The sequence below is a fragment of the Oncorhynchus tshawytscha genome, linkage group LG05 (genome assembly GCF_018296145.1).
Source record: "Oncorhynchus tshawytscha isolate Ot180627B linkage group LG05, Otsh_v2.0, whole genome shotgun sequence".
In the NCBI taxonomy this organism is placed as follows: Eukaryota; Metazoa; Chordata; class Actinopteri; order Salmoniformes; family Salmonidae; genus Oncorhynchus; species Oncorhynchus tshawytscha.
This window is the reverse complement of record NC_056433.1, coordinates 69,708,750-69,731,466: the sequence shown is the minus strand read 5'-3', so window position 1 is coordinate 69,731,466 and position 22,717 is coordinate 69,708,750. Positions and strand designations below refer to the sequence as shown.

The window sequence follows — 22,717 nt, the reverse complement described above, 5'->3', positions numbered from 1 at the left end:
TACTTCGCCACCATGGCCTATTTATTGCCTTAACTTACCTCATTTGCACTCATTTATATAGACTTTTTTGTTTTCTTTTGTTCTACTGTATTATTGACTATGTTTTGTTTATTCCATGTGTAATTCTGTGTTGTTGTATGTGTCGAATTGCTGTGCTTTATCTTGGCCAGGTCGCAGTTGCAAATGAGAACTTGTTCTCACCTAGCCTACCTGGCTAAATACAGGTGAAATAAAATCAAATTAAAATAAATTAGGCAAATTGCACATTAATAAGTTGCCGATCCCCGTTAGAGGGATTGGGTTATATGCAGAAGACACATTTCGGTTGAATGCATTCACTTGTGCAACTGACTAGGTATTCCTTTTCCCACCTACAGTGGGGAGAACAAGTATTTGATACACTGCCGATTTTGCAGGTTTTCCTACTTACAAAGCATGTAGAGGTCTGTCATTTTTATCATAGGCACACTGTGAGAGACGGAATCTAAAACAAAAATCCAGAAAATCACATTGTATGATTTTTAAGTAATTAATTTGAATTTTATTGCATGACATAAGTATTTGATCACCTACCAACCAGTAAGAATTCCAGCTCTCACAGACCTGTTAGTTTTCTTTAAGAAGCCCTCCTGTTCTCCACTCATTACCTGTATTAACTGCACCTGTTTGAACTCGTTACCTGTATAAAAGACACCTGTCCACACACTCAATCAAACAGACTCCAACCTCTCCACAATAGCAAAGACCAGAGAGCTGTGTAAGGACATCAGGGATAAAATTGTAGACCTGCACAAGGCTGGGATGGGCTACAGCACAATAGGCAAGCAGCTTGGTGAGAAGGCAACAACTGTTGGCGCAATTATTAGAAAATGGAAGAAGTTCAAGATGACGGTCAATCACCCTCGGTTTGGGGCTCCATGCAAGATCTCACCTCGTGGGGCATCAATGATCATTAGGAAGGTGAGGGATCAGCCCAGAACTACACGGCGGGACCTGGTCAATGACCTGAAGAGAGCTGGGACCACAGTCTCAAAGAAAATCATTAGTAACATACTACGCCGTCATGGATTAAAATCCTGCAGCGCTCGCAAGGTCCCCCTGCTCAAGCCAGCGCATGTCCAGGCCCGTCTGAAGTTTGCCAATGACCATCTGGATGATCCAGAGGAGGAATCGGAAAAGGTCATGTGGTCTGATGAGACAAAAATTTCGCTTTTTGGTCTAAACTCCACTCGCCGTGTTTGGAGGAAGAAGAAGGATGAGTACAACCCCAAGAACACCATCCCAACCGTGAAGCATGGAGGTGTAAACATCATTCTTTGGGGATGCTTTTCTGCAAAGGGGACAGGACGAATGCACCGTATTGAGGGGAGAATGGATGGGGCCATGTATCGCGAGATCTTGGCCAACAACCTCCTTCCCTCAGTAAGAGCATTGAAGATGGGTCGTGGCTGGGTCTTCCAGCATGACAACGACCCGAAACACACAGCCAGGGCAACTAAGGAGTGGCTCCGTAAGAAGCATCTCAAGGTCCTGGAGTGGCCTAGCCAGTCTCCAGATCTGAACCCAATAGAAAATCTTTGGAGGGAGCTGAAAGTCCGTATTGCCCAGCGACAGCCCTGAAACCTGAAGGATCTGGAGAAGGTCTGTATGGAGGAGTGGGCCAAAATCCCTGCTGCAGTGTGTGCAAACCTGGTCAAGAACTACAGGAAACGTATGATCTCTGTAATTTCAAACAAAGATTTCTGTACCAAATATTAAGTTCTGCTTTTCTGATGTATCAAATACTTGTCATGCAATAAAATGCAAATTAATTACTTAAAAATCATACACTGTGATTTTCTGGATTTTTGTTTTAGATTCCGTCTCTCACAGTTGAAGTGTACCTATGATACAAATTACAGACCTCTACATGCTTTGTAAGTAGGAAAACCTGCAAAATCGGCAGTGTATCAAATACTTGTTCTCCCCACTGTATTTGTTTCATGGGTCAATGGTAACCTGCCTAGTGTCTACTTAGCATAACTACATGGTGTGATAAAATATGTCAGTTCATTGCTAATGACTGTAAACAAACAGCCTTTGGAGCTTTAAAGCATTCTGGGAACAACAAACACAACTGAAAAGGACAGAGTGTATAGAGTATAGTCACATCAAATCAATTCTTGATTAGCATAATGTAAAGTCATTCAGAAAAATACAGTTTTGCAACTCCAAGTAGCCTCCGTGGCCCTCATGTCCGGTTTCTGGTTTCAATCCATATGTGGTCACCACTGCAATCTAAATTGGCTGCACACTCAGCACAAATCTGTGATGCAGCCTATTTACATATTAATATGCCTAATATACATCTTCCAGAGTCCCAAAACACATAGCCTGTCTCTTAGCTCCCCCATCTGGTAAGAAGCAGATTGTGCTTAACAACAACATGCATTTACATTTGCTCCAATGAAACATGTTGTTGGGTGAAGAGGAAAAGTTTGGTAAAGGTTTGTTCAATTATAATCATTATCACATTAGAAGGGAAAAGGAAATCTAGAAATACGTGGATAAAAATAAGAGTTACCTTCCTTTAGAGGCCACTGGACTATTTACATTGACCCCCCATTTGTTTTGTACACTGCTGCTACTCGCTGTTTATTATCTATGCATAGTCACTTCACCCTTACCTACATGTACAAATGACCTCTAACCTGTACCCCCGCACACTGACTCGGTACCGGTACCCCCTGTATATAGCCTCGTTATTGTTATGTTATTGTGTTACTTTTTATTATTTTTGACTTGAATTTATTTGGTAAATATTTTCTTAACTCTTCTTGACCTGCACTGTTGGTTAAGGGCTTGTAAGTTAGCATTTCACGGTAAGGTCTACACTTGTTGTATTCGGCGCATGTGACAAATAAAGTTTGATTTGATTTGTTCCCTTTATTTTGACTCTGTGCTCTCACAGGCTCACAGCCTCCATATTTAGTCATGCCATTAGCTCATTAATGCATTCCTCATCATCATGACTGATGATTCTAAGCATGGGTAATACAATCACCTGTTAAACCAGGCTGATTGGACATGGGTATTAAGTTGCTACTGTACTTAGGACTTGTTATACCATAGTTTTACAGTACTTACATGATTTCTGTCCCCAGCCCCTCAGGTGCAGTCTCCCGGAGGAGTAGTAGAGGAAACCCAGGACAAGCATGGGACAGAGCACCAGGAGCAGGTGACGGGTTGGCTTCATGACTCTCATCACCTCCTACTGTACATGGTACCATACACACTGTTGAAGAAGGGGACTGATGGTTCATCAGAGATTGGATACATTCCATTTCAATAAAGAAAATGTACTTTGTATACAATAGTAGAAATACTAGAACATAACATAATATATGAGAATAGAAGAGAACTGAATAGCAGGTGGTTTAGTTCTTTAGCACAGAAATTCCACCAGACCTCCCTGCCTGGCACCACCTGCCGTGTACCATGGTAGCCAACTTGATGGCTATCAAGTAGCTAGCTTGCTAGCAGTTTTGCTAGCTAGCAAGCTGATAGCATTACGGTGAGCCGAATCACGACACAAGTAAGCTATTTAGTGCACAGGTTTGTCGATACTGTTAACAAACAGGCAATTTACATTTGATCACATTCTGCTAGGCGATGAAGTATGGCAGGTTACATGATATAGGATAGCTAACGTTAGCTAGCTGGCTAGCTGTCCTTACCGTTAACGTTTACTTAGATGATTCGTGTCCCCGAAGACTTATGAGCCTGCACAGCTAGCTAGTTAAAAGACATCTTCCATTTTTCTATTTCCAAGCTAATTATCTATCTACCACCTGTCAATTCAAAATGTTTATCCAGCTGCGAGTGGATGCAGAGCTCGCGAAAAGGCAATAGTTGTCACTGTACAGCAGCAGCACCACCACCACCAGCTGCACACACAACACTGACAGAATAGGAAGGGAACATCTGTAATACGCCAAATCAGGGCCACTCCGCTACAATGTAACTGGTTGTGTGGGTGGAAAGTAACTACAATGTTGCAACGTTAATAATGCATTTGATACAAATTACAATTGGATAAACATTACAAATCAGAGGGCAGAAGTAGGCTACATCACAACTGTTATACGTTTATTAAAGGATTTTGTATTTTGTATTCTGAAACGTGACAGATGCTTGCTAAAGACAAAGTTGACATTGAACATGTGTGAGAGCTAGTGCACCCCAGAGGTACAACCCCTATATATTGTCGATGTCAGAGCAGCTGTAAGGTGTGGGCAAGGACTAATGTCACTATGGTATGCAGCCTCAGCATGAGACATGAGCATGAGACATAAAAGCTGTTAGTGTACTGGTAGATCACTAGCTGATACGATGGATGGTGTGTAGCTAAGGTAATAAGAGATGAACTTGGGGAAGGGGAGCACAACTGCAAATATAATCAGCCAACACACAAACTGCTATATTCTTCAGTGTTAAATTTAAGCACTCACTGACCTTCCAAACATCCTCACCAACAGTATGTGTAAATCCTGTTTTGGGCTGAGCTGTGGGGTTTGCTAGTATACAAACAATGGGAGTTACTGAAAATATAGTTTACCAAGCTACCAATTACTTCACACTGGAAGAAGTTAAGCTACACTAAAGATACACTTTAAAATGATAGTTTAGTTACTTTGTAAAAGTAGCTCACTACATCCAACTACTTTGTGAAAAATTATCCATATCTAAATCTGAAATGTCTTAGAATACAAATAGCAAGAACACACTCAGGAGACAGATGTTAAGCGAATGTGTGATTTAGCATATTAAAAACTGTTTCAAGTGAGAATTAGGCAGGTCTGATACAAAGAATTATTGCCAACTTAACCCATATTTTATTTTTGCAAAAAAAAGTTCTGTGCAGTTCCAGTAGTTAGCTACACAGCTACATGGCAAAAAAAAGCTAACTACTGAAAACACCACCAATATTTGAATTTAGTTGAACTACCACCAAGCTACTGTAAAATGTTGAATTATTAGTTGAACTACATGTAGTTCACTACTCCCCAACACTGAACTTCAAGGACAGCACCGTTTAGCTGACAATTGACTTGCTATGGAGTTAGATACTACTACTGTCATTGAGGTATGCAGTGGGGTCTTGTAATGACTAAAAGTTATTAGAGTACACTGTTACTACAACCTTCAGTCATTGTCATACATGTCAAACATGTCAAACATTGTCAATCAGTCAGAAGATCATGAACTGTTTAGCAGTCATAAATATCATAAAAACATTTAAACATGAAACAAAGATCAACACCAATAAATGACAATATGCAAGCCAAAATATTTTTACTGAAACAAAATTATCATCTTTACAAAATGCATGAATGATAGTACATTTTTCACAGAAAGGAAAAAAGGTCACATGAACAGGCCAGGGATCAGTCCCAAATGGCACCCCATTCCCTATATAGTGCACTACTTTTGACCAGGTCCCTGGTCAAAGGTAGAGCACAATATAGGGAATATGCTGCCATTTGGGGCACAAACAAGATCCCTTGCGTCAACGGCTTATATCTTTAAATAAACTATTTATTATAATTACATCTCAGTGTCTTCCCGACTGTGAATGTAACGTGTATCATTATAAAACAAAGCAATAAAATAGGCTTTTTAATAAAAAACTTGTATTTTCCCCCCATGTATTATAAGTCATCATAAGTATTCCCATACTGTTGAATGCTGATGATATAACCCCTTTGCTTAGTGGTACTTCTGTGAGCCTCTATAACTGCCTCACTCATACATTAGGTGTCTCTCACACTCAGGTAGGGTTGCAAAATTCAGAAAACTCTCAAAATTCCCAGAAATCCTACTTAAAAAGGACTTACGGATTTCCTGCTTATTTCATCCTGATTGCAGGGAAATTTCAACCAGGATTTATGGAAAACCTGGGAAAGTTACCAGAATGTGGCATCCAAATACTCAAGATAACAGCAGTTTAGAGGAATATAACAGACAATCTGAAGGCCACCTTATCTTTAATTAATAAGTGCATTATGGTTGATGATCATGGCCGAGTGGAGAAGCGTGGTGGGACACAATGCATAAGATCTTATAAAATGTACAATATTATAAAACTTTTTTTTTTTTTTTTTACAAAAATAGCAAATGGTAGCACACAACTATTAAACTGTCCTCTCAAAATGGGCTTGAATAAAAGTGCAACGCACAATGTTCATTTAAAGAGTAAAGAACCAACTTGGATAAAAAGGGAGCGCCCATAGCAATTCTGAATGGGTTATTTCCAATTAATCTATATAGCAAAAATAGAACATAGATCAGAATCAGTCCAGAACCTCTACACCATTGCAACTGACAAATTGTCTGCATTGCAGAGGTTACTTTCTTCAAGCACAGTATAATAAATACACTGGTAAAAAACAACTCTAAAAATGGAAAAAGCTATATTCAACGCGTTCCTACAAAATACAATGTTTAGGAATGCAGTCAACAGTGTGACTCTGCTAAGAGGAGGTGGTATTAGTTACTAAAATGGCATTGCACCTCCTTAAAATCAAACATAGGTGCAAGTAGCACCCTGAAAAACGACATAGGAAAATAAATAGATGTACATAAAAGGAACAACTGGCAACATTCAGTGAAATTGCAAGTCAGAAAACACTGTAATCAGTGTTTATGAGGATGAGTGGCAGCAACTTGTCTGCTTCACTCCCTTCAGGAAGTCATTCCTGCCACAGTTCTATTGAGTGGATTGTTACTATTATTATTAGAAAGCTACATCTTGTTTGGAAGCAAAATTCATGGTCCAATATCGCTTCCATTCAAGAGACGAGTTACAGCTACTGGGCACTAGCAGGATGGCATAAAAGGTGACATGGATGGCAGTTCCTTCCCGGCTTCTATAACCTATACCGAGTGGAGAAGGTGGCCTGTTCTTCAATCCTTGATCACAGTCAAAGAAAACATAAAAGTAATAACAATTGGGTCCGGTTTCCTGGACAGGTTAAGCATAGCATAAAAAGCATATCCAATGAAAGGGCTTTTCAGTCCAAGACTAGGCTTAATCAGTGTCCGGGAAACTGGCGCATAATGCTGTAAATTATGAAGGGATGAACGTAAGAAAAAAGAAAACAGTCCAAACTAGGGGTTGGAAAGTTATTTTCAGAGGAAGTCCTTTAGTCAGAGCTACACTCACTCAGTCAGTGGATAAATTAAGGTAAAGTGAGAAGTCCAGATCAGGAATATCAGTGCTGGTGGTTTGTTGGAAGAGTAGGCTACTCCATGCTGTAGTGGGCAGGCTACTCCATGATGGCTCTGTAGATCACAGGTTCAACGTAGTCCCCTCGGTACCGTGAGTTGATCACTCTCTGCCTCTTCGACTGCTGGATGGCCTCCTTGTCCTCAAAGATCCCATCGAAACGCATGTCTGATGCCTTGGACTGGAGATAGACCGGGGCAGGGCACACACAGGATTACTTTATTGTCCATTGCCACAGGAAGAAGACTCATTAACAAACATGCTGGAGAAAATGATTCAGTCAGTATGATTCAGTATACTCAGCAGTCCTTATTATAACATCAGAGTGAGAAAGTTAGGAGTTGATGATACAGAGTTAAGGTTAGCAACTTTGGAGTCAGTATATTGGATAGCTCACAGGTAGCTCTCAGTATACTCACCAGTCTTGACTTGACTCTCTTAGGCAGCTCCTCATCCAGGGTATAGACATCATCTCTCTTGGTTGTTAGTTGTGACCCGTCTTCAAACTCCACCTACATCAAACACCATCAATGCCAAAATAACTACATTTTATGTCTCTTATAAAAGCAAACAATGGTTTCATCACAGACTTGTAATGTATTGCTATGAGTTTTTAAAAAAGATTTGTAACAATCTGGACAAATGGAGCAGATCAATTAGACTGCAAAGCACTACATGATGTAAAACTGTATAACCTCTATCTGGATAGGGTACATTGTTGCTGAGGGTGAGTGCGAATAGTGTTGCAGTACCTGGTACATTTGGATGATGTGAGCAGCCACAAACTTGGCCCCGTAGACCAGACCATCTGTCCAGCGGACCTGCACCATCTCACCCTGTGGAGGGGGGCCTATCTGGGCACAGTCCCGGCCCTGGCAATAGAAAACAACCATCAGATACGATCCTACAAACTCACTATTTGGCAAGCACCAAAAAGATATCACACCATTTTAACCAATGTGTGGTACATATTGTATAAGCAATCTATAAACTAATAATAAACAGCTTATGACCTTCTTATAAACCCTGTCATGAATTACTGACCACAATTCGGCACCACACCCACTCTCACACACACAGACGTTTGTCTTCTTACCACGATGTCCTCGGGAAAGAGGTTATCACTGAAGGAGCCGTCATCAAAGTTGACCTCATAGAACGTCTCCTTGGACAGCTGCACCACGTCACACTGGTAGTAGCGGCCATTTTTGTGCTTACAGATCACCCTCCTTCCCACGGTGAGCTCATGCATGGCTGCTTTGTTACGCTGAGAGAGAAGAAATTAGTTATCCATCCGGATTAACATCAAATAACAACTCTATCAACCTCTTTGGACTGGAAGTACATGGGCATCCTCGTGGGAGTTTTTCACTTTAAAATCTAAAACATGATGTAACCAAGTCCCATAACTGAGGCCTTTAGAGTCCCCACTGTCTGGTGTTTTGCTTCCCCTTTCTGAAACACAGTCCTAAATATAAAGTACCACCAATGTATACCTCTGTCGGAATAGGGCCCTTGTGCCGGCAGCAGGTGACGTAGACCACAAAGGGCCACTCGTCTGGCTGCATGAGGATCCCAGCGGCCTGGGCACAAGTAGGGTGGTAGGCCGTAGGACAGCGGCCATGGGAACACTGCACACAGCACCCGGATGTCTTCTTCATCCGCTTCTTACAGTAGTAACATTTCTGCACAGCACAGAAAACAATAGGACCATGCTCAGAGAGACAGGAAAAGGAAGTCCCACAGTGAAAACTAGGCCTATACATCCTGTCAAACTGTATACAGTAAAGGCTGGATTAATCACAAACTCACCGGACATCCTCTTAATACCCTAGTCTCTAGTCTAACCTTGTAGTAGACGGCAAGCATAACTGCTGTCACATGCATAGAGGTGGATGTGCCAACCATGTCAGGTAAAACCAATAATATATTACTTTGGCATAATATGCTGAAGAGAGGATATTCAGCCACTCTCCTTTATTCAAAGGTTCTTGGAAAAGGTTCTCCTCTATTCATTCACCTTGGTTGGAGAGCGAGGTAGTGACAGAGTCCTATCCCTTAGCACATAATAAATGTTGACATAAGGCTTGGGCAGTATCCAGATTGTCAAACCTTCATACCGACTTTGTGCCATCCCGGGATATTCGGTAATAGCGTCACTGAACACAAGGGGCACAATTTTTTTTTAACCCACAGCCTTTGTAATCCGAAGGTTACAAAGTACATGTAAAATCCCATTGAGAATGCTAACGAAATGCTAATCAGCGGATTGCGAACATTTTAAACAGTCTCTGACAAACTATTTGCTTAGACAGTTACCGTAATAGTTATAAAATATCTAGCTGGCAAACATTTAGTTGTGAATTCCATAGTGAAACTAGATCACCGGACGCGTGCTGCGCAACAGTTAGTGATTCACAAGGTTCTGGTCTCTCGTTGTTGTGTGCTTGTAAACAAACACCACGTAAGCTTCATAATGAAAAATTATGTGACAGGTATTTCCAAATAGCCTGGTATACTGTATACTGCCCAAGCCTATTGACATTTACAGAGTCGAACTCACCAGTTTAAACCTCTGTAGAGGAATCCCACTCAGATCCACAGGGCTTCTCTCAGTGATGTTCACAAAGCGAGCCTCCAACACTGCTACTGCACACAGCACATGGACCCACCTACAACACAACATGTCAATACACAGACACCACACCATGAGTAGATTATAAACCTAGTAGATATATTTCAAAAGAACATCCAACTATGCGATCAAAAGAGTACATAAAGAGAAGAGCTCAGTAAATGTTCAGTGTGTGATTTAGACTAGCCCACTCCCTGATCTCTAAGGGGAGACAAAGACTTACTTATTGTTGTTGGCTTTCTGCAAGGCACCCCCCCTCAGCAAACACAAACAGCAACTCTGCAAGAAGAGCAAACTGTCAACCACCATAATCCCAGTTAAGTAAACAAAGTACCAGTTAAAAGTTGACACACCAGACTTAACCAGCATGGCTACCACATCATTCTGCAGCGATATGCCATCCCATCTGGTTTGCGCTTAGTGGGACAGGACAATGACCTAACACACCTCCATGCTGTGTAACAGCTATTTGACCAAGATGGAGAGCTGCATCAGATGACCTGGCCTCCACAATCACCCAACCTCAACCCAATTGAGATGGTTTGGGATGAGTTGGACCGCAGAGTGAAGGAAAAGCAGCCAACAAGTGCTCAGCATATGTGGAAACTCCTTCAAGACCGTTTGAAAAGCATTCCAGGTGAATCTGGTTGAGAGAATGCCAAGAATGTGCAAAGCTACTTTGAAGAATCTAAAATATATTTTGATTTGTTTGACACTTTTTTGGATACTACATGATTCCATGTGTTATTTCATAGTTTTGATGTCTTCACTATTATTCTACAATGTAGAAAATAGTAAAAATCAAGAAAAACCCAGGAATAGGTGTGTCCAAACATTTGACTGGTACTGTACATACAGCCAATGCCAAGGTGTGTCACCTGACGACCAGTACCAGTCAGTCACTTATCATTAGAAGAATACTGCAAATACTACTGCCAGATCTAATGCCAGTTTGGAATACTGCAAAAAGTACTGCCAGATCTAATGCCTGTTCAGAATACTGCAAACACTACTGCCAGATCTAATGCCAGTTTAGAATACTGCAAAAACTACTGCCAGATCTAATGCCAGTTTAGAATACTGTAAAAACTACTGCCAGATCTAATGCCAGTTTGGAATACTGCAAACACAACTGCCAGATCTAATGCCAGTTTAGAATACTGCAAACACTACCGCCAGATCTAATGCCCCCCAAAAATAAACATGATTTAACTAGACAAGTCAGTTAAGAACAAATTCTTATTTACAATGATGGCCTACCGGGGAACAGTGGGTTAACTGCCTTGTTCAGGGGCAGAACGACAGATTTTTACCTTGTCAGCTCAGGGATTCGATCCAGCAACCTTTCGGTTACTAGTCCAACGCTCTAACTACTAGGCTACCTGCCGTAGTCTAAACTCCCAAGTGGCACAGCAATCTAAGGCACTACTTCTCATGGCAAGAGTCGTCACTACAGTCCCTGGTTTGAATCCAGGCTGTATCACAACCGGCCGTGATTGGGAGTCCCATAGGGCGGCGCATAATTGGCCCAGCGTCGTCCGGGTTTGGCCGGGGTAGGCCGTCATTGTGAATAAGAATTTGTTCTTAACTGACTTGCCTAGTTAAATAAAAATAAAACATTTTTTTAAAGATCTAATGACAGTTTAGACCACTGCCAGATCTAATGACAGTTTAGACTACTGCAACGTTTGCAAACACTACTGCCAGTCAGTGCCAGCAACACATACTTGGGTCAGGTGAGGTCAGACATAATGAACAGCCACTTGGAGGTGTTGTATTATGAGGTGATGTGTTGTGGAGACACTGACCTCAGTCATGGAATTGGCCTTACAGCGAGCACACTTCCAGTCCTTAGTCACACTCTCTGGATCCACGCCATAACAGCCTGGAAACACACAACCAAACAAACACCATTACCTAAGTGGTTGAAACGTTGTCGCCAATGAACCAGAAGGGAGGATAGGTTGCAGTGTGCATACTCCTTTACTGACAGGCATTCACACATTCGCATGACTGATAGCGCATCTCAACCCTGTTGTGGACAGAGATAATTAAATAACTTCTAGAGTTGAAACAGTCTGCACTTAAGTCCTCAACTTTCTAAAAGTAGAGTACTGCTCTTACCTGGAATGATGGGGTTAACTAGAACCGCATTAGGACAATGTTGTTTGATTTTGTAAATAAATCTGCAAAAACAATATCAACGTCCAAGACTTTTCCTAAATATTTATGTTTTACATTGTGATTTAAAAGTTCAGACAAATGGACAAACAAAAAAGTATTTATCTTAAAAAAAGAAGAAGCTACTACTAACTTAAGGGGCCAAGGCAAATGTGCTGTAGGGCATTGGTACACACACATCCCTATCCTTACCGAATGAATGTGGTAAGTGGATGAATGGGCGAGAGATACTGATAACTGTGCATGTGAATTCCCAATTGAATTTGAATGAACTGAATGAGGAGGGTGAAAGAGGATGATTACATTTAGAACAGCAGTGTAATGAAGCATTGTGTAGCTGTGTGTAGTTTACAATGGTTAGCCGAACCAAACAAATGGATGCACTGGTAGCATTGCAAATTCTGCAGAATTTACTTGAGCTGGAGTCGAATCGGATATTGAGCTTGAAATCGACGTTGCTGATGAAGAGGTTTCATCTGATTCTGATGTTGACGTCGAGCTTACGCCTCCGATGCCTGAGCCTCGCCACAGAAAAACCAGAACAGGGCCAACAGACCGTGAGACACGAGTTTTGGTAGAAAAGAGTGAGGAGAGGGCAACAGGAACATTCTCCCAGAGAGAGCAGGCCCTACACCCCACACAAAGACTAATTGCCAGTGCACTCTACAGTGATCTTTGTTTATGTGACATGCAGATGTTGCAGCAATCAGAGATTGTACTGTCGGAAACAGTACGTGGGGACAAGTCTGTGGATGACCTCAAAGTATTTATTATGTCCGCAGGGAATACTGTGGAAAGAGTATGATGTGGAGTGATTTTGGTCCGATAGTTATGTGGTGGACTTTTTCAGAGACCATGCCACGCAAGCACTTCAGAGAGATTATGAGACACCTGCGTTTTGATGACATAAGACCAATACGTGTGCAGACGGAGAGATTCGCCGTCGTCTCACACACCTGGAAAAGTGTTACGAAGAATTGCATTGCTCGTTACTGTTATCTCTAAAATGATAACGGCTAGGTTCCAGTTTAACAACATTTACATCACCGTATCTGCACGGTACATAGTTGCCATTACACTCAGGCCCGGTCCAACAAGGGGAAATTCTGCACAGGTGCACAAATAACAGTGAGAGCACTGTAATAACAGAAGTATAGGGATACCTAAAATATAAATTTAACAGTTACAAGCCAGGAGAGAAAATAACTGTTGATAAGCAACTGTTCCCAACCAAAGTTAGGTGCCGTTTTACCCAATACATGGCCAACAAATCAGACAAATTTGCAATTAGGTTTTGGTTAGCCGACGATGTTGAAGACAGATAGAAAAGATGAAACCAGGCCAGCGGGTGAGCGACAGACTCGTTCAGCCTTACATGGCTAAAGGCAGACATGTGACCATGGACAACTTCACACCAATTTCCCTGGCAGACAAGTTGATTGCAAAGAAGACTAGTTTGCTCAGAACATTGAACAAAGACGGGAGCTGTCGCCCTCTGCACAACACAACATACCAGTGGAGTCTGTAATCCAAATCAGATTTTCAATAAGACGTTGTAGAATTATACTAAACATATCCTCTATCCAAACAAATAAATATTGTTTTTATATCTTGTCATGGAAATATTTCCACAAATATTCATTTATGCAATTCATCCTATATTATAGTTAATGCACATTTCTAAAACAATCTAAAGCCTTGGTGTTTAGTTTAGGCATAGGGCAAATCATTTGACCTTTTATTTATTTATTTATTTCTCACTGTTATTTAACCAGGTAGGCTAGTTGAGAACACGTTCTCATTTGCAACTGCGACCTGGCGCCTGTGCCTTGCTACTTATATTATCATATTTTACTTTCTAATTTGAAGAAGCTGTAACTGCACTGCATTACTTTAATCAGATCTACAAATGAAATTGATCAAATGTATTACACATTACACTGTATTGTTTTTATTGTAAGAGAAACGAAAATGGGCTATACTATTATAAGGACTTTGTAGAATTATACTACACATATCCTGACTATCTAAACAAATAACTATTTTTACATGGATATATTTTCACAAATATTTATTCATGCAATTCATCTTTTACAACTGTTTACGCACTATTTATCAAGTGTTGGTGCTTATGTTTGCACACCTTGCGGGTGTATCTGATGTGTATGCTAAAAGGATGCCAACATGGCATCATTGTGTAGTGGGTAGTTATAGGCTGAAAGGCCCAGCTGTTCTAGTGGTAAAAGGGGTGGCATGCTGGGTAAGTAGTAGTACTGACTGGTGTGTACGCGGACGCTGCAGTGGGAGCAGCTGATGAGCAGGCTGGTGCCGTCTGGCTCCAGGTGAGGGGTGGTGGGGGCCGGAGGGGCAGGTTCCTTCTCCTCAGCGCCCTCCTCTGGCTCCGTGGTGGTAGTGAAACACATCTCAGGGATCAGAGGCTTGGTTCTCAGCCTGCCTCCAGGCAGCACCACTGGAGGGTCCGTACCCTCATCAGCACACTCCGCCTGGAAATGAAACAATCATATTTAGCAACTCTTGGGAAGACAATAGAAGTTCACGTCAGAAAATAACTCTCATTCAAATTGTTCAAAGAAATGCTTTTCTGTGTTTGCCTTCATCAGCACACCCAGTCTAGCCATGGATAGAGGGAGGGACAAAGTAAAACAGCTACTTAGACTGGGCAGACAAACCTGAAATAACTATCACTGTACAGTATATCAGAAGTGAGAAGAGGAGCATTGGGGAACGTACTAAAACTACAAAAACGTCTCCCCTGAGAAACAAGTGAAGAAAGGGGGAACTGAATCACATAACAGGAGGTTCAGTCTCAGAGAAACCCCTGCAGATTAATGACTGAGAGACTTTCAGAAGACAAACTTCCCAAATCCCCTGCTGAGTGTCTCCTCCTCTCCTCAGCCACTGGTGATCTCTCACACACAGTCCATTCCTCCCTCACCTGCTGGAATGCCTGGAAGAGTGAGCACACTGAGCAGTATGGGGCCTGGAGGCCCATGCAACGGTTGTACTCCTTCTCTTTCTTCAGGTTGGGGGGTCTGTTCTGCCACAGGTGGACCAGGGGCTTGGCCCACGACTCTCCCTCTAGCCCATCCTCGTCTACTGGGGGCTGCTCTGGCAGCTCTTAAAACGACAGCAAAATAAATAGATTTTAGCGTTAGCACATGCCATATCCCAAACAACTTACAGAACTGTCGATATTGACCGTTGCACATGAAGGAAATCAAATCCACCATGCTATTTGTTTTAATCCCCTGAGCCATTGGAACCAAAACAGACAGTTATGAAAACACACACAGAGAAACTACTATAATGCCATCAAGTATGCCAACATCATTGCTTCTATTCCATGGAGGAACATGCCTGACACTGCTTTTCTACAAGCCATCATATCCATTGCTTAGGAAAAGGAAGCCTAACTGGGGCTAACCTACGTGAGTGAGGAAGTGATATTTTAACTCACCCTCGTCACTCATGTTGTCTTTAAGGAGACGCTGGTGACAAGGCAACGTCCCCTGTTTTCTGGGCACAGCGCCATCATCCTCTCCATCTTCTGCCCTCTGGTGGAATAAAAGGGGTTAGGAACAGAATCATTAGCGCTGAATCATTGAACATGTACAGTACAGTATATCTGACTTCAGAACAAACATGATAAAGCAAATCCTACAGACAGAGGTTCAGTGGTGTGTGATGTTTGGACTCCACTCCTCTTCTCCATCTCTATTCCTCTCACCTTGCTGTCATCCAGTTCCTCTCCTTCACTATCACTACTATCGTTCCTCCTCTCCTCCTTGCCCTCCCTGGTCTCTCCCTCGCTGTAGTCTCCCTTGGCGTAGCTGTGGACGTGCAGCACGTCTGCAGGGCACAGGGTTCTCTGAAAGAGCTGGTGGACAGGGCTGGAGCTGCTGACTGGGTGGGAAGGGCTGGAGCTGCTGGCTGGGTGGACAGGGCTGCAGCTGCTGGCTGGGTGGGAAGGGCTGGAGCTGCTGGCTGGAGGCTTCACATCCTGACTGGGGCCGGCCTTCTCTGAGCTCTGGGGGAGGGTTCTGGGGCCGCTGGTTGGGTTGACTGACTGTTAGTCTGTGGCTGAGACTTAATTGGAGTGGATTTAAGAGAGATTTTGGCTTTCATCTGAAGTGCTAGCTTTCGGCTGGCGTTTGTGTTTCGGTTGGTCTTTGCGTTGAGTGGTGGCTTTGTTCGCTCTTTTTTAACATCCTCTGCCTTTAGCACTGAAATAAACAAACATGAAAAACTGGAGGCACTGTCTAAATCAGTGTTATTCAAAGCCGAGGAACAGCAGTGGGGTTAGCAAAAAGTATCTAATAAAAAAAAAAATTAAAAAGGAAGAGTACAAATTATTGTATGGGACAATATATACAAACATTTTTGAGAAAGATTAATTGAAAAATAACATTTACAGATTTGGGGTGGGGTCACGAGAAATTCCTGGGGGAAAAAGATAGGGTCCCCAAAAACTGAATACCACTGGTCTAAATGATCTCCCTCATAAATGTGGATGGAAATGTGGTTTTTCATGCGGATGAAGTCATACCTTATACAGTTTCCAGGTGTGATGGAAATAGGAAGTGACAGTACACTTTTATTAATGCCGAAAGATAATTTGTTCATTCGACATGGTGGGATCTTTTTGTGTCGGTCAAATAAATAATAGCCTAGTGGTTAGAGCGTTGGACTAGCAGCCGAAAGGTTGCAAGTTCAAATCCCCGAGCTGACAAGGTACAAATCTGTCGTTCTGCCCCTGAACAGGCAGTTAACCCACTATTCCTAGGCCGTCATTGAAAATAAGAATTTGTTTTTAACTGACTTGCCTAGTTAAATAAAAGGTTAAAAATGGTGTGGTCCTCCCACTACGACTCAGGAAACCATGCCTGTTTATTAGGCTACAGATGAAATAAGTTATGATAAACTTCACAGGGTGGTGAAAGTGCTTATTCTGGTGACACAATTGATATGACTGCAGTTTGACAAATAATAGCCATAATAATCTCCTCATGTAGACTAGCATACCTCCACTATATATGTGAGCTGTTGGCTAGAGTACTGGTGCCAAGACCAGAGTAGACAACAGCTTGTGTGGCAAAACTATCAGTAGAACACATCACACTTTAGATTTGTTTTTCTGTACATACAAAAGTACATTTAGTGTGCATCACATCATCATGCACAGACATTTATCAGCAACAAGTCAATTTGGTGGAAACACCACTGGTGGGAAAATGGCACATATTTTCTTCGTGCAGATTTTGACAAATCCGTCACCAATTGGATGAAACCTAGCTAACAGTCTAACAAGTCAATCTGCAGTATTTTTTGGTGTCATAGTCTAAGATGAAATGAGGTACCTTTGTGTGCCAGACTGTGTCCCTTCACCTCCTGGCCAAGCTTTGCTTTCTTCTGGTCCACCTCTCTCTCCTCCTTCTCCTCTTCCTCAACCTGCTCTGTGTCTCCATCCTCTGCTGCCTCCACATCTCCTCCTCGCTGGCGCTTTTTCCCAACCTTCGGGCTGCATTGGCACAGGACCGAGAGAGGAACTGTGAATATATTTTTTTTTTTTAATACAATAAGCCTCTTTTGAGAAATTTGCTCAAAGTGGAGACTGAAACCCAGTATGAATGAATGCTTTCATTTGATCATTAAAGGGGAAATCTGCATTAGAAAAAACAACAAAACAGGCATCTCGCCACTTGATTTGGTAAACAGCTGAGGGATGGGGGTTAGAGAAATGTAACCACTCAAATCCAGACAGAGCTATGGATGCAAGAACTGACCATGCATGAGATCAAAATGATAGCTTAAACAATGTTGACCCTATACCCTATATTAGTAAGGTACGACAGTTGAACTAAGCTTGAGGCGTTTATAAGTTATATTCTTCAAGAATTACCGGGAATATATCATTAATTTAAAAGTTTTTAAAAATTGATGTTGCAATCACAAATTTAATATAGATAGAAATATAGAGAGTACAAAACATAAGGAACACCTGCTCTTTCAATGACAAACTGGCCAGGTAAAAGTTATGATCCCTTATTGATTTTAAATCCACTTCTGTGTAGATGAAGGGGAGGAGACAGGTTAAAGAAGGATTTTTAAGCCTTGAGACTTGGATTGTGTACATGTGATTTAGGTGCCTTTGAACAGGGTATGGTAGGTGCCAGGCGCACCGGTTTGAGCATCAAGAACTGGAAAGTTGGTGGTTTTTCACACTCAACAGTTTCCTGTATGTATCAAGAATGGTCAACCACCCAAAGAACATCCAGCTAACTTGACAACTGTGGGAAGCATTGAAGTCAAAATGGGCCAGCATCCCTGTGGAATGCTTTTGACACCTTGTAGAGTACATGCCCTAATGAATTGAGACTGTTCTCAGGGCAAAAAGGGGTGGAACACAATAATAGGAAGGTGTTTTTAATGTTTTGTACACTCAGTGTATATGAAGTATCACCAGCTAGAGACAATACTACACTACAGTAAAGCATGGACCTCTTCTCCTCCTGAGTGGTGGTGCATGGGGTATTCTCCTGGTCAGGGGCATCGCTGCGGCTTGGACCCTCCTTCCCAGGCTCCCCTGTCTTCAGGAAGTCAGCAGCCTCTGGCGTGGGCTTGGAGTGGTCAATAGGAGTGTTGTCCTTCCCTGCCTTCCAGGCCTTGTAGCGGTCTGGTTGGAACTTCCTCACAAAGATCTCCATGGAGATCTTCACCATGTCCTTACGACACGAGCACTGGGGGAGGGAGGATAGGGATTGGTCATGAGTATATTTTATAATAAATGCCATTTACCAATTTTATCCAAAGCAACTTAAGGTATGAGTGCATACATTTTAGTATGTGATCCCTGCGGGAATTGTACCCACGACCATACAAACTGAGTAACACAAGACCAATCACAGATCACACTAAATAAATGACTTGGTTTCATGCATACTATGTGTTAATTCATTTAGGTTGTACATACCAGTGTGGCTATTTTGCCATAATCGATCCATCGCTGTGTGGCAAAGTTAGTGGATTCAGCACAGTTGAAGCCGTGGTTGAAACCAGCGTGGTAACCGAATGGGAAGGTCACTATGAACTGGCCTGCCTCCTGGGTTATCTAAGCACACAACAGACACATAGTCAGACCCACAGGTTTGTATTTTGTCGCTGTATCCCAACTTTGTGAAAGGTTGGGAAATTTGATAACATGTTGCCATTGAAGAGCGGTCACCTTCTCAAACGGTATGCCATATTTCTTCAGGATGGAGGGTGAGATAAGAGTCATCTTATGCCGCAGGAAAGCTTCACAGCTCTGAGCACTCCCAGGAAAGAACCCTGCATGAACAGGAATCAAAGACATTAGGAATTCTGCTGATCCCTGTCTGATAATGTGTTGATAATCAATGAGCAGAGTTTCCCGTAGGATTCTTTTCAGCAGCATTGGAAGAGTTAGTGGTGGTGGGGTCTTCCAGGGGCATACATCTACATGTCTTTTTATATGTGCAGGTGCTAAATGCAAAGAGAGGAAACTCCGAAGAGGAATGAGGATCAATTAGGAAATTCCTTTCCACCATAGTGATGGACAGGATCATTGTAATGGCTGGAATGGAATAAATGGAACGGTATCAAACACATGGAAACCACATTTGACTCCATTCCATTTATTATATTCCAGCCTGCCTCCTCTGCTCCACTTACCTTTAGCAAGACGTTCCAATCTCTTCCCATGTTCAGGGGGAACAACATACCTGCAGAGAGACAAGAGTAATGATGTAAATGGTCGTCAAGATGCTGTGTTAGGTAAGTAAGTAAATCAAGTAAGGCTTGTCCTAGCCTGAGCGGCCCATAGGGTAGGGGCCAATCTCCTGTTTCTGTAACATGAAGCAGCTTGATGTACAAGTACACCTTTTGGACAAAACGCTAGTGTTGGGTACTATGTACAATAATAACCCAATGACAGACACTCCATTTGTAAATCTGTAAAATAAACATGTGTTAATATCTCTTGGTATAACTTCACTGCACTGAACCATGTGTTTTCTTTTTTTATCTGTGCAAAATACATCAACAGTTTACCAGGACTTGGGCTCTCCAAAGTGCAGGTAGTTGATGCTGTAGAGATCCATATCTTCAGTGTGCCAGGCAAAGGTGCTTTTCCACATGCCAAAATAGAGGTAAGGAGTGTTCACTCCCTTTATCTTGATCCCACTCTCCCTCTCCACAGTGTCCAGGATAGTGTTCAGATGACCAATGTTCCACTCTGTCACATCCTAGAGATGGAGCAAAGAAAATGTTGGTGAGGGTAAGCAGAGACATTGACATTTCAACAGTAGGTTGTTAGGCGAACCCGACAGTGGGTGATGATAGGAATAACTCACTGGGTCGTAGAGGGTTCCGTTGATATCTGCTCCATAGAGAGGCGGGTTAAAAGTCAGGTTCTTCCAGAACTTTCTCTCCAGCTCCTCAAAATCCACATAGCGGGGATTACAGAACCTACAATGACAACGGATGATTAGATGTGACAATCAAAACAAATTACATCTTGCAGTGATTTTTAGAACTATAGCCAGTTACAACCATGTAACCATGTATACCTATGTTACAATCATTTCCATTTATTTGAAGAACAGTGCATATGGAAAGTTGACAGCACAAACAGTCATTCTGTTACCAAATGTGCATATGCACTGTTCTTCAAGTAAATGTGTTTTTGTAAAAATGTCAGTGGAAATGGTTAAAAGTAGTCCTTGTGCATAGAGCTGTATGGTTTGGCATACATTTTAAAGTGACAAATCTAAGTCTCATTATTACTCCGTTACCGTGGGATTGCCCATAACAGTACGAGGGCTCACTTGTCTGTGTTGGCCGTCTTGCGGAACTCTCGGACAGTCATGGGTTTCTTCTGGATGTTGTACTGTGTGAAGAGACCTGACTGGCCAGTCACCACCTGCTGTATAGGAGCAGGGATCACCAGGTCATCTATGTCATCATAAGTATGTCTAGGCTTCCAGTCTTTCGGTGGAATAACCTGGAAAATACATATCAAACATAGGATTGAGTTAGTCTTTATACAGAGTGCATTTTTCTTAGAACAGGATATAGACAGGCCTATAGATCTTTGGTTACACCTCGTCTGATGTTGGTTGGGCACCTTCTACTCTTCTCAAAACAGGATGTAGATCAGGGGAATAAATGCTTATGATCTTCTGAAAAGTAGATGCAAAATCACACACCTTAGCCATTCCAGCTAGGTGTGCTCCCTGTGACTCCATGTAGGCGATGTAACGGCTGAAGTCCTTAAACTCTTCCTTGGTAGGGTGAAAGGTCATAATCCTGGAGCCAGGAGTCTGCTGGGACGCAGTGTCTGTCGCCATCCTCAAAGAAGAGTTGCTCTGATCTGCAAACACTGGACAAGAGAACACATTTGTTTTGATCAGATGTCTGTTTAATAATTTCTCTAAAACGTTGCATCACATAGAACATGTTGCAACTACTTATAATAGGCCTATGTGTGGTGCAGTTGACAAATAACCCAAACAGATGTTTTAGAAAGGTTCAAAACTTGCCTAAATCGTTTTGGTACAGACGAACACCTGTCGCCCCCTATAGTTATTAAAGCACAACGTTCATCCTACAAAGATAAATACTGTAAACACAACACAGCAAAAAAACAGAAAAATATATACATGTTTTTGTGGGACTGAGGGGCTATGGAATGTCGTCGTAATTACTTCAGACTATAGCTAGCTAATATCAACAGTTAGCTGGCAGCTGGATAAAATATCAACAACAAAAGTCTAATTCAATCGGACAGTTAGTCAAAGTTGCTTCGCTTATTGATGTCCGGTAACCCAATCTAATTCTAAATATCCTCAGTGAGAGAGATAGCTAGCTAGCACCATTAGAAGCTATCTAACTTAGTTGTCGAACTTTTCGTAATTGAATACAACATAAAGTTAATAACATAATAATGCAACTCTAGCCAGCTAGCGCTAGGTTTTTGACAAGTTCCTGCCCACCTGCTGATTGTGATTGGACGATACTCTCATTAAAGTTATTCCTAAATTTGTGATTGGTTGAATTCCAAGTCATTTAAGGACCGGGCCCAGTGTCAGTTAACTCCCGGAAAACATATAGCGTTAGCTTTTTAGCTATCAAGATGCCTGACAAACCTGACTGTATCATACCTCTATCTACTTTAGTTATTAATGTATAGCAATGGTAAAGTAATAACGTACGATCATGCCATGTTATGCAATTATGTTAAAGATAACGGAACAGAGACACCTTTGAGAAGCAAGTAGGCTAGCTTGCTAATGTCAGTGTAGCTAGCTAACGTTAATTGCAAGCGCAACTATTCCAGCAACATACGTTACTTAAAAGCACACAAGTTTTGATGTTTCAAATATTAACTTACAAAAGCCGACCAAGTAATGACTGAATGCTCGCTCCAAATCTTTAAAATCAGAAGACGATTTGTTAACAAATCACCGTGGTCAAGGAAGATAGACCTCCATTACGCCAGTGTCGTACGCATGCTCAATGTGTTTGTTTACAAGGATGAAGGAGGGCGTGTCCCACGCGCTACCGAGACTAATCAAAATGCACTATTTTGACATGAC

General features: G+C 41.9%; 3 protein-coding genes across 9 annotated transcripts in view; all 3 read right to left on the bottom strand.

The window, feature by feature from the left end:
• LOC112251285 (CMP-N-acetylneuraminate-beta-1,4-galactoside alpha-2,3-sialyltransferase) overlaps positions 1-3,960 on the bottom strand; it is a 75,484-nt gene extending 71,524 nt beyond the window's left edge. For 2 of the 3 annotated variants that reach the window (XM_024422191.2, XM_024422192.2), the window contains exons 1-2: positions 3,717-3,959; positions 3,127-3,274 (exon numbers count right to left, since the gene is read on the bottom strand). In XM_024422191.2, coding sequence (XP_024277959.1) covers positions 3,127-3,244 — 118 coding nt within the window. In that variant the 5' untranslated portion in view covers positions 3,245-3,274; positions 3,717-3,959. Of the gene's footprint in view, positions 1-3,126; positions 3,275-3,716 lie in introns of all 3 variants that reach the window. The other variant, XM_024422194.2, reaches the window with a different exon arrangement.
• Positions 3,961-5,319: 1,359 nt separating this feature from the next.
• On the bottom strand, positions 5,320-15,574 carry LOC121846582 (lysine-specific demethylase 4A-like). The gene is made up of 10 exons (XM_042322719.1): positions 15,562-15,574; positions 15,040-15,221; positions 14,362-14,514; positions 10,126-10,181; positions 9,831-9,939; positions 8,764-8,952; positions 8,364-8,534; positions 8,020-8,139; positions 7,687-7,779; positions 5,320-7,448 (listed from the first exon to the last, which is right to left on the bottom strand). Exons 1-10 carry the CDS (start codon positions 15,572-15,574, stop codon positions 7,308-7,310), a joined length of 1,227 nt encoding a protein of 408 aa, XP_042178653.1. The 3' UTR covers positions 5,320-7,307.
• On the bottom strand, positions 15,080-22,647 carry LOC112251284 (lysine-specific demethylase 4A). Of its 5 annotated transcripts, none has more exons than XM_024422190.2 (12): positions 22,513-22,647; positions 21,329-21,501; positions 20,948-21,123; positions 20,474-20,588; positions 20,172-20,365; positions 19,794-19,843; positions 19,327-19,430; positions 19,075-19,212; positions 18,603-18,841; positions 17,462-17,622; positions 15,562-15,658; positions 15,080-15,221 (listed from the first exon to the last, which is right to left on the bottom strand). In XM_024422190.2, exons 2-11 carry the CDS (start codon positions 21,467-21,469, stop codon positions 15,636-15,638), a joined length of 1,341 nt encoding a protein of 446 aa, XP_024277958.1. In that variant the 5' UTR covers positions 21,470-21,501; positions 22,513-22,647; the 3' UTR covers positions 15,080-15,221; positions 15,562-15,635. The 5 variants fall into 5 exon arrangements, with proteins under 5 accessions (XP_024277958.1, XP_042178237.1, XP_042178238.1 ...); XM_042322303.1 differs by lacking the exons at positions 15,080-15,221; positions 15,562-15,658 and adding exons at positions 15,832-16,327; positions 21,662-21,726 and having other exon boundaries at positions 22,513-22,644; XM_042322304.1 differs by lacking the exons at positions 15,080-15,221; positions 15,562-15,658 and adding exons at positions 15,832-16,327; positions 21,662-21,698 and having other exon boundaries at positions 22,513-22,644.
• Between the last annotated feature and the right edge of the window lie 70 nt (positions 22,648-22,717).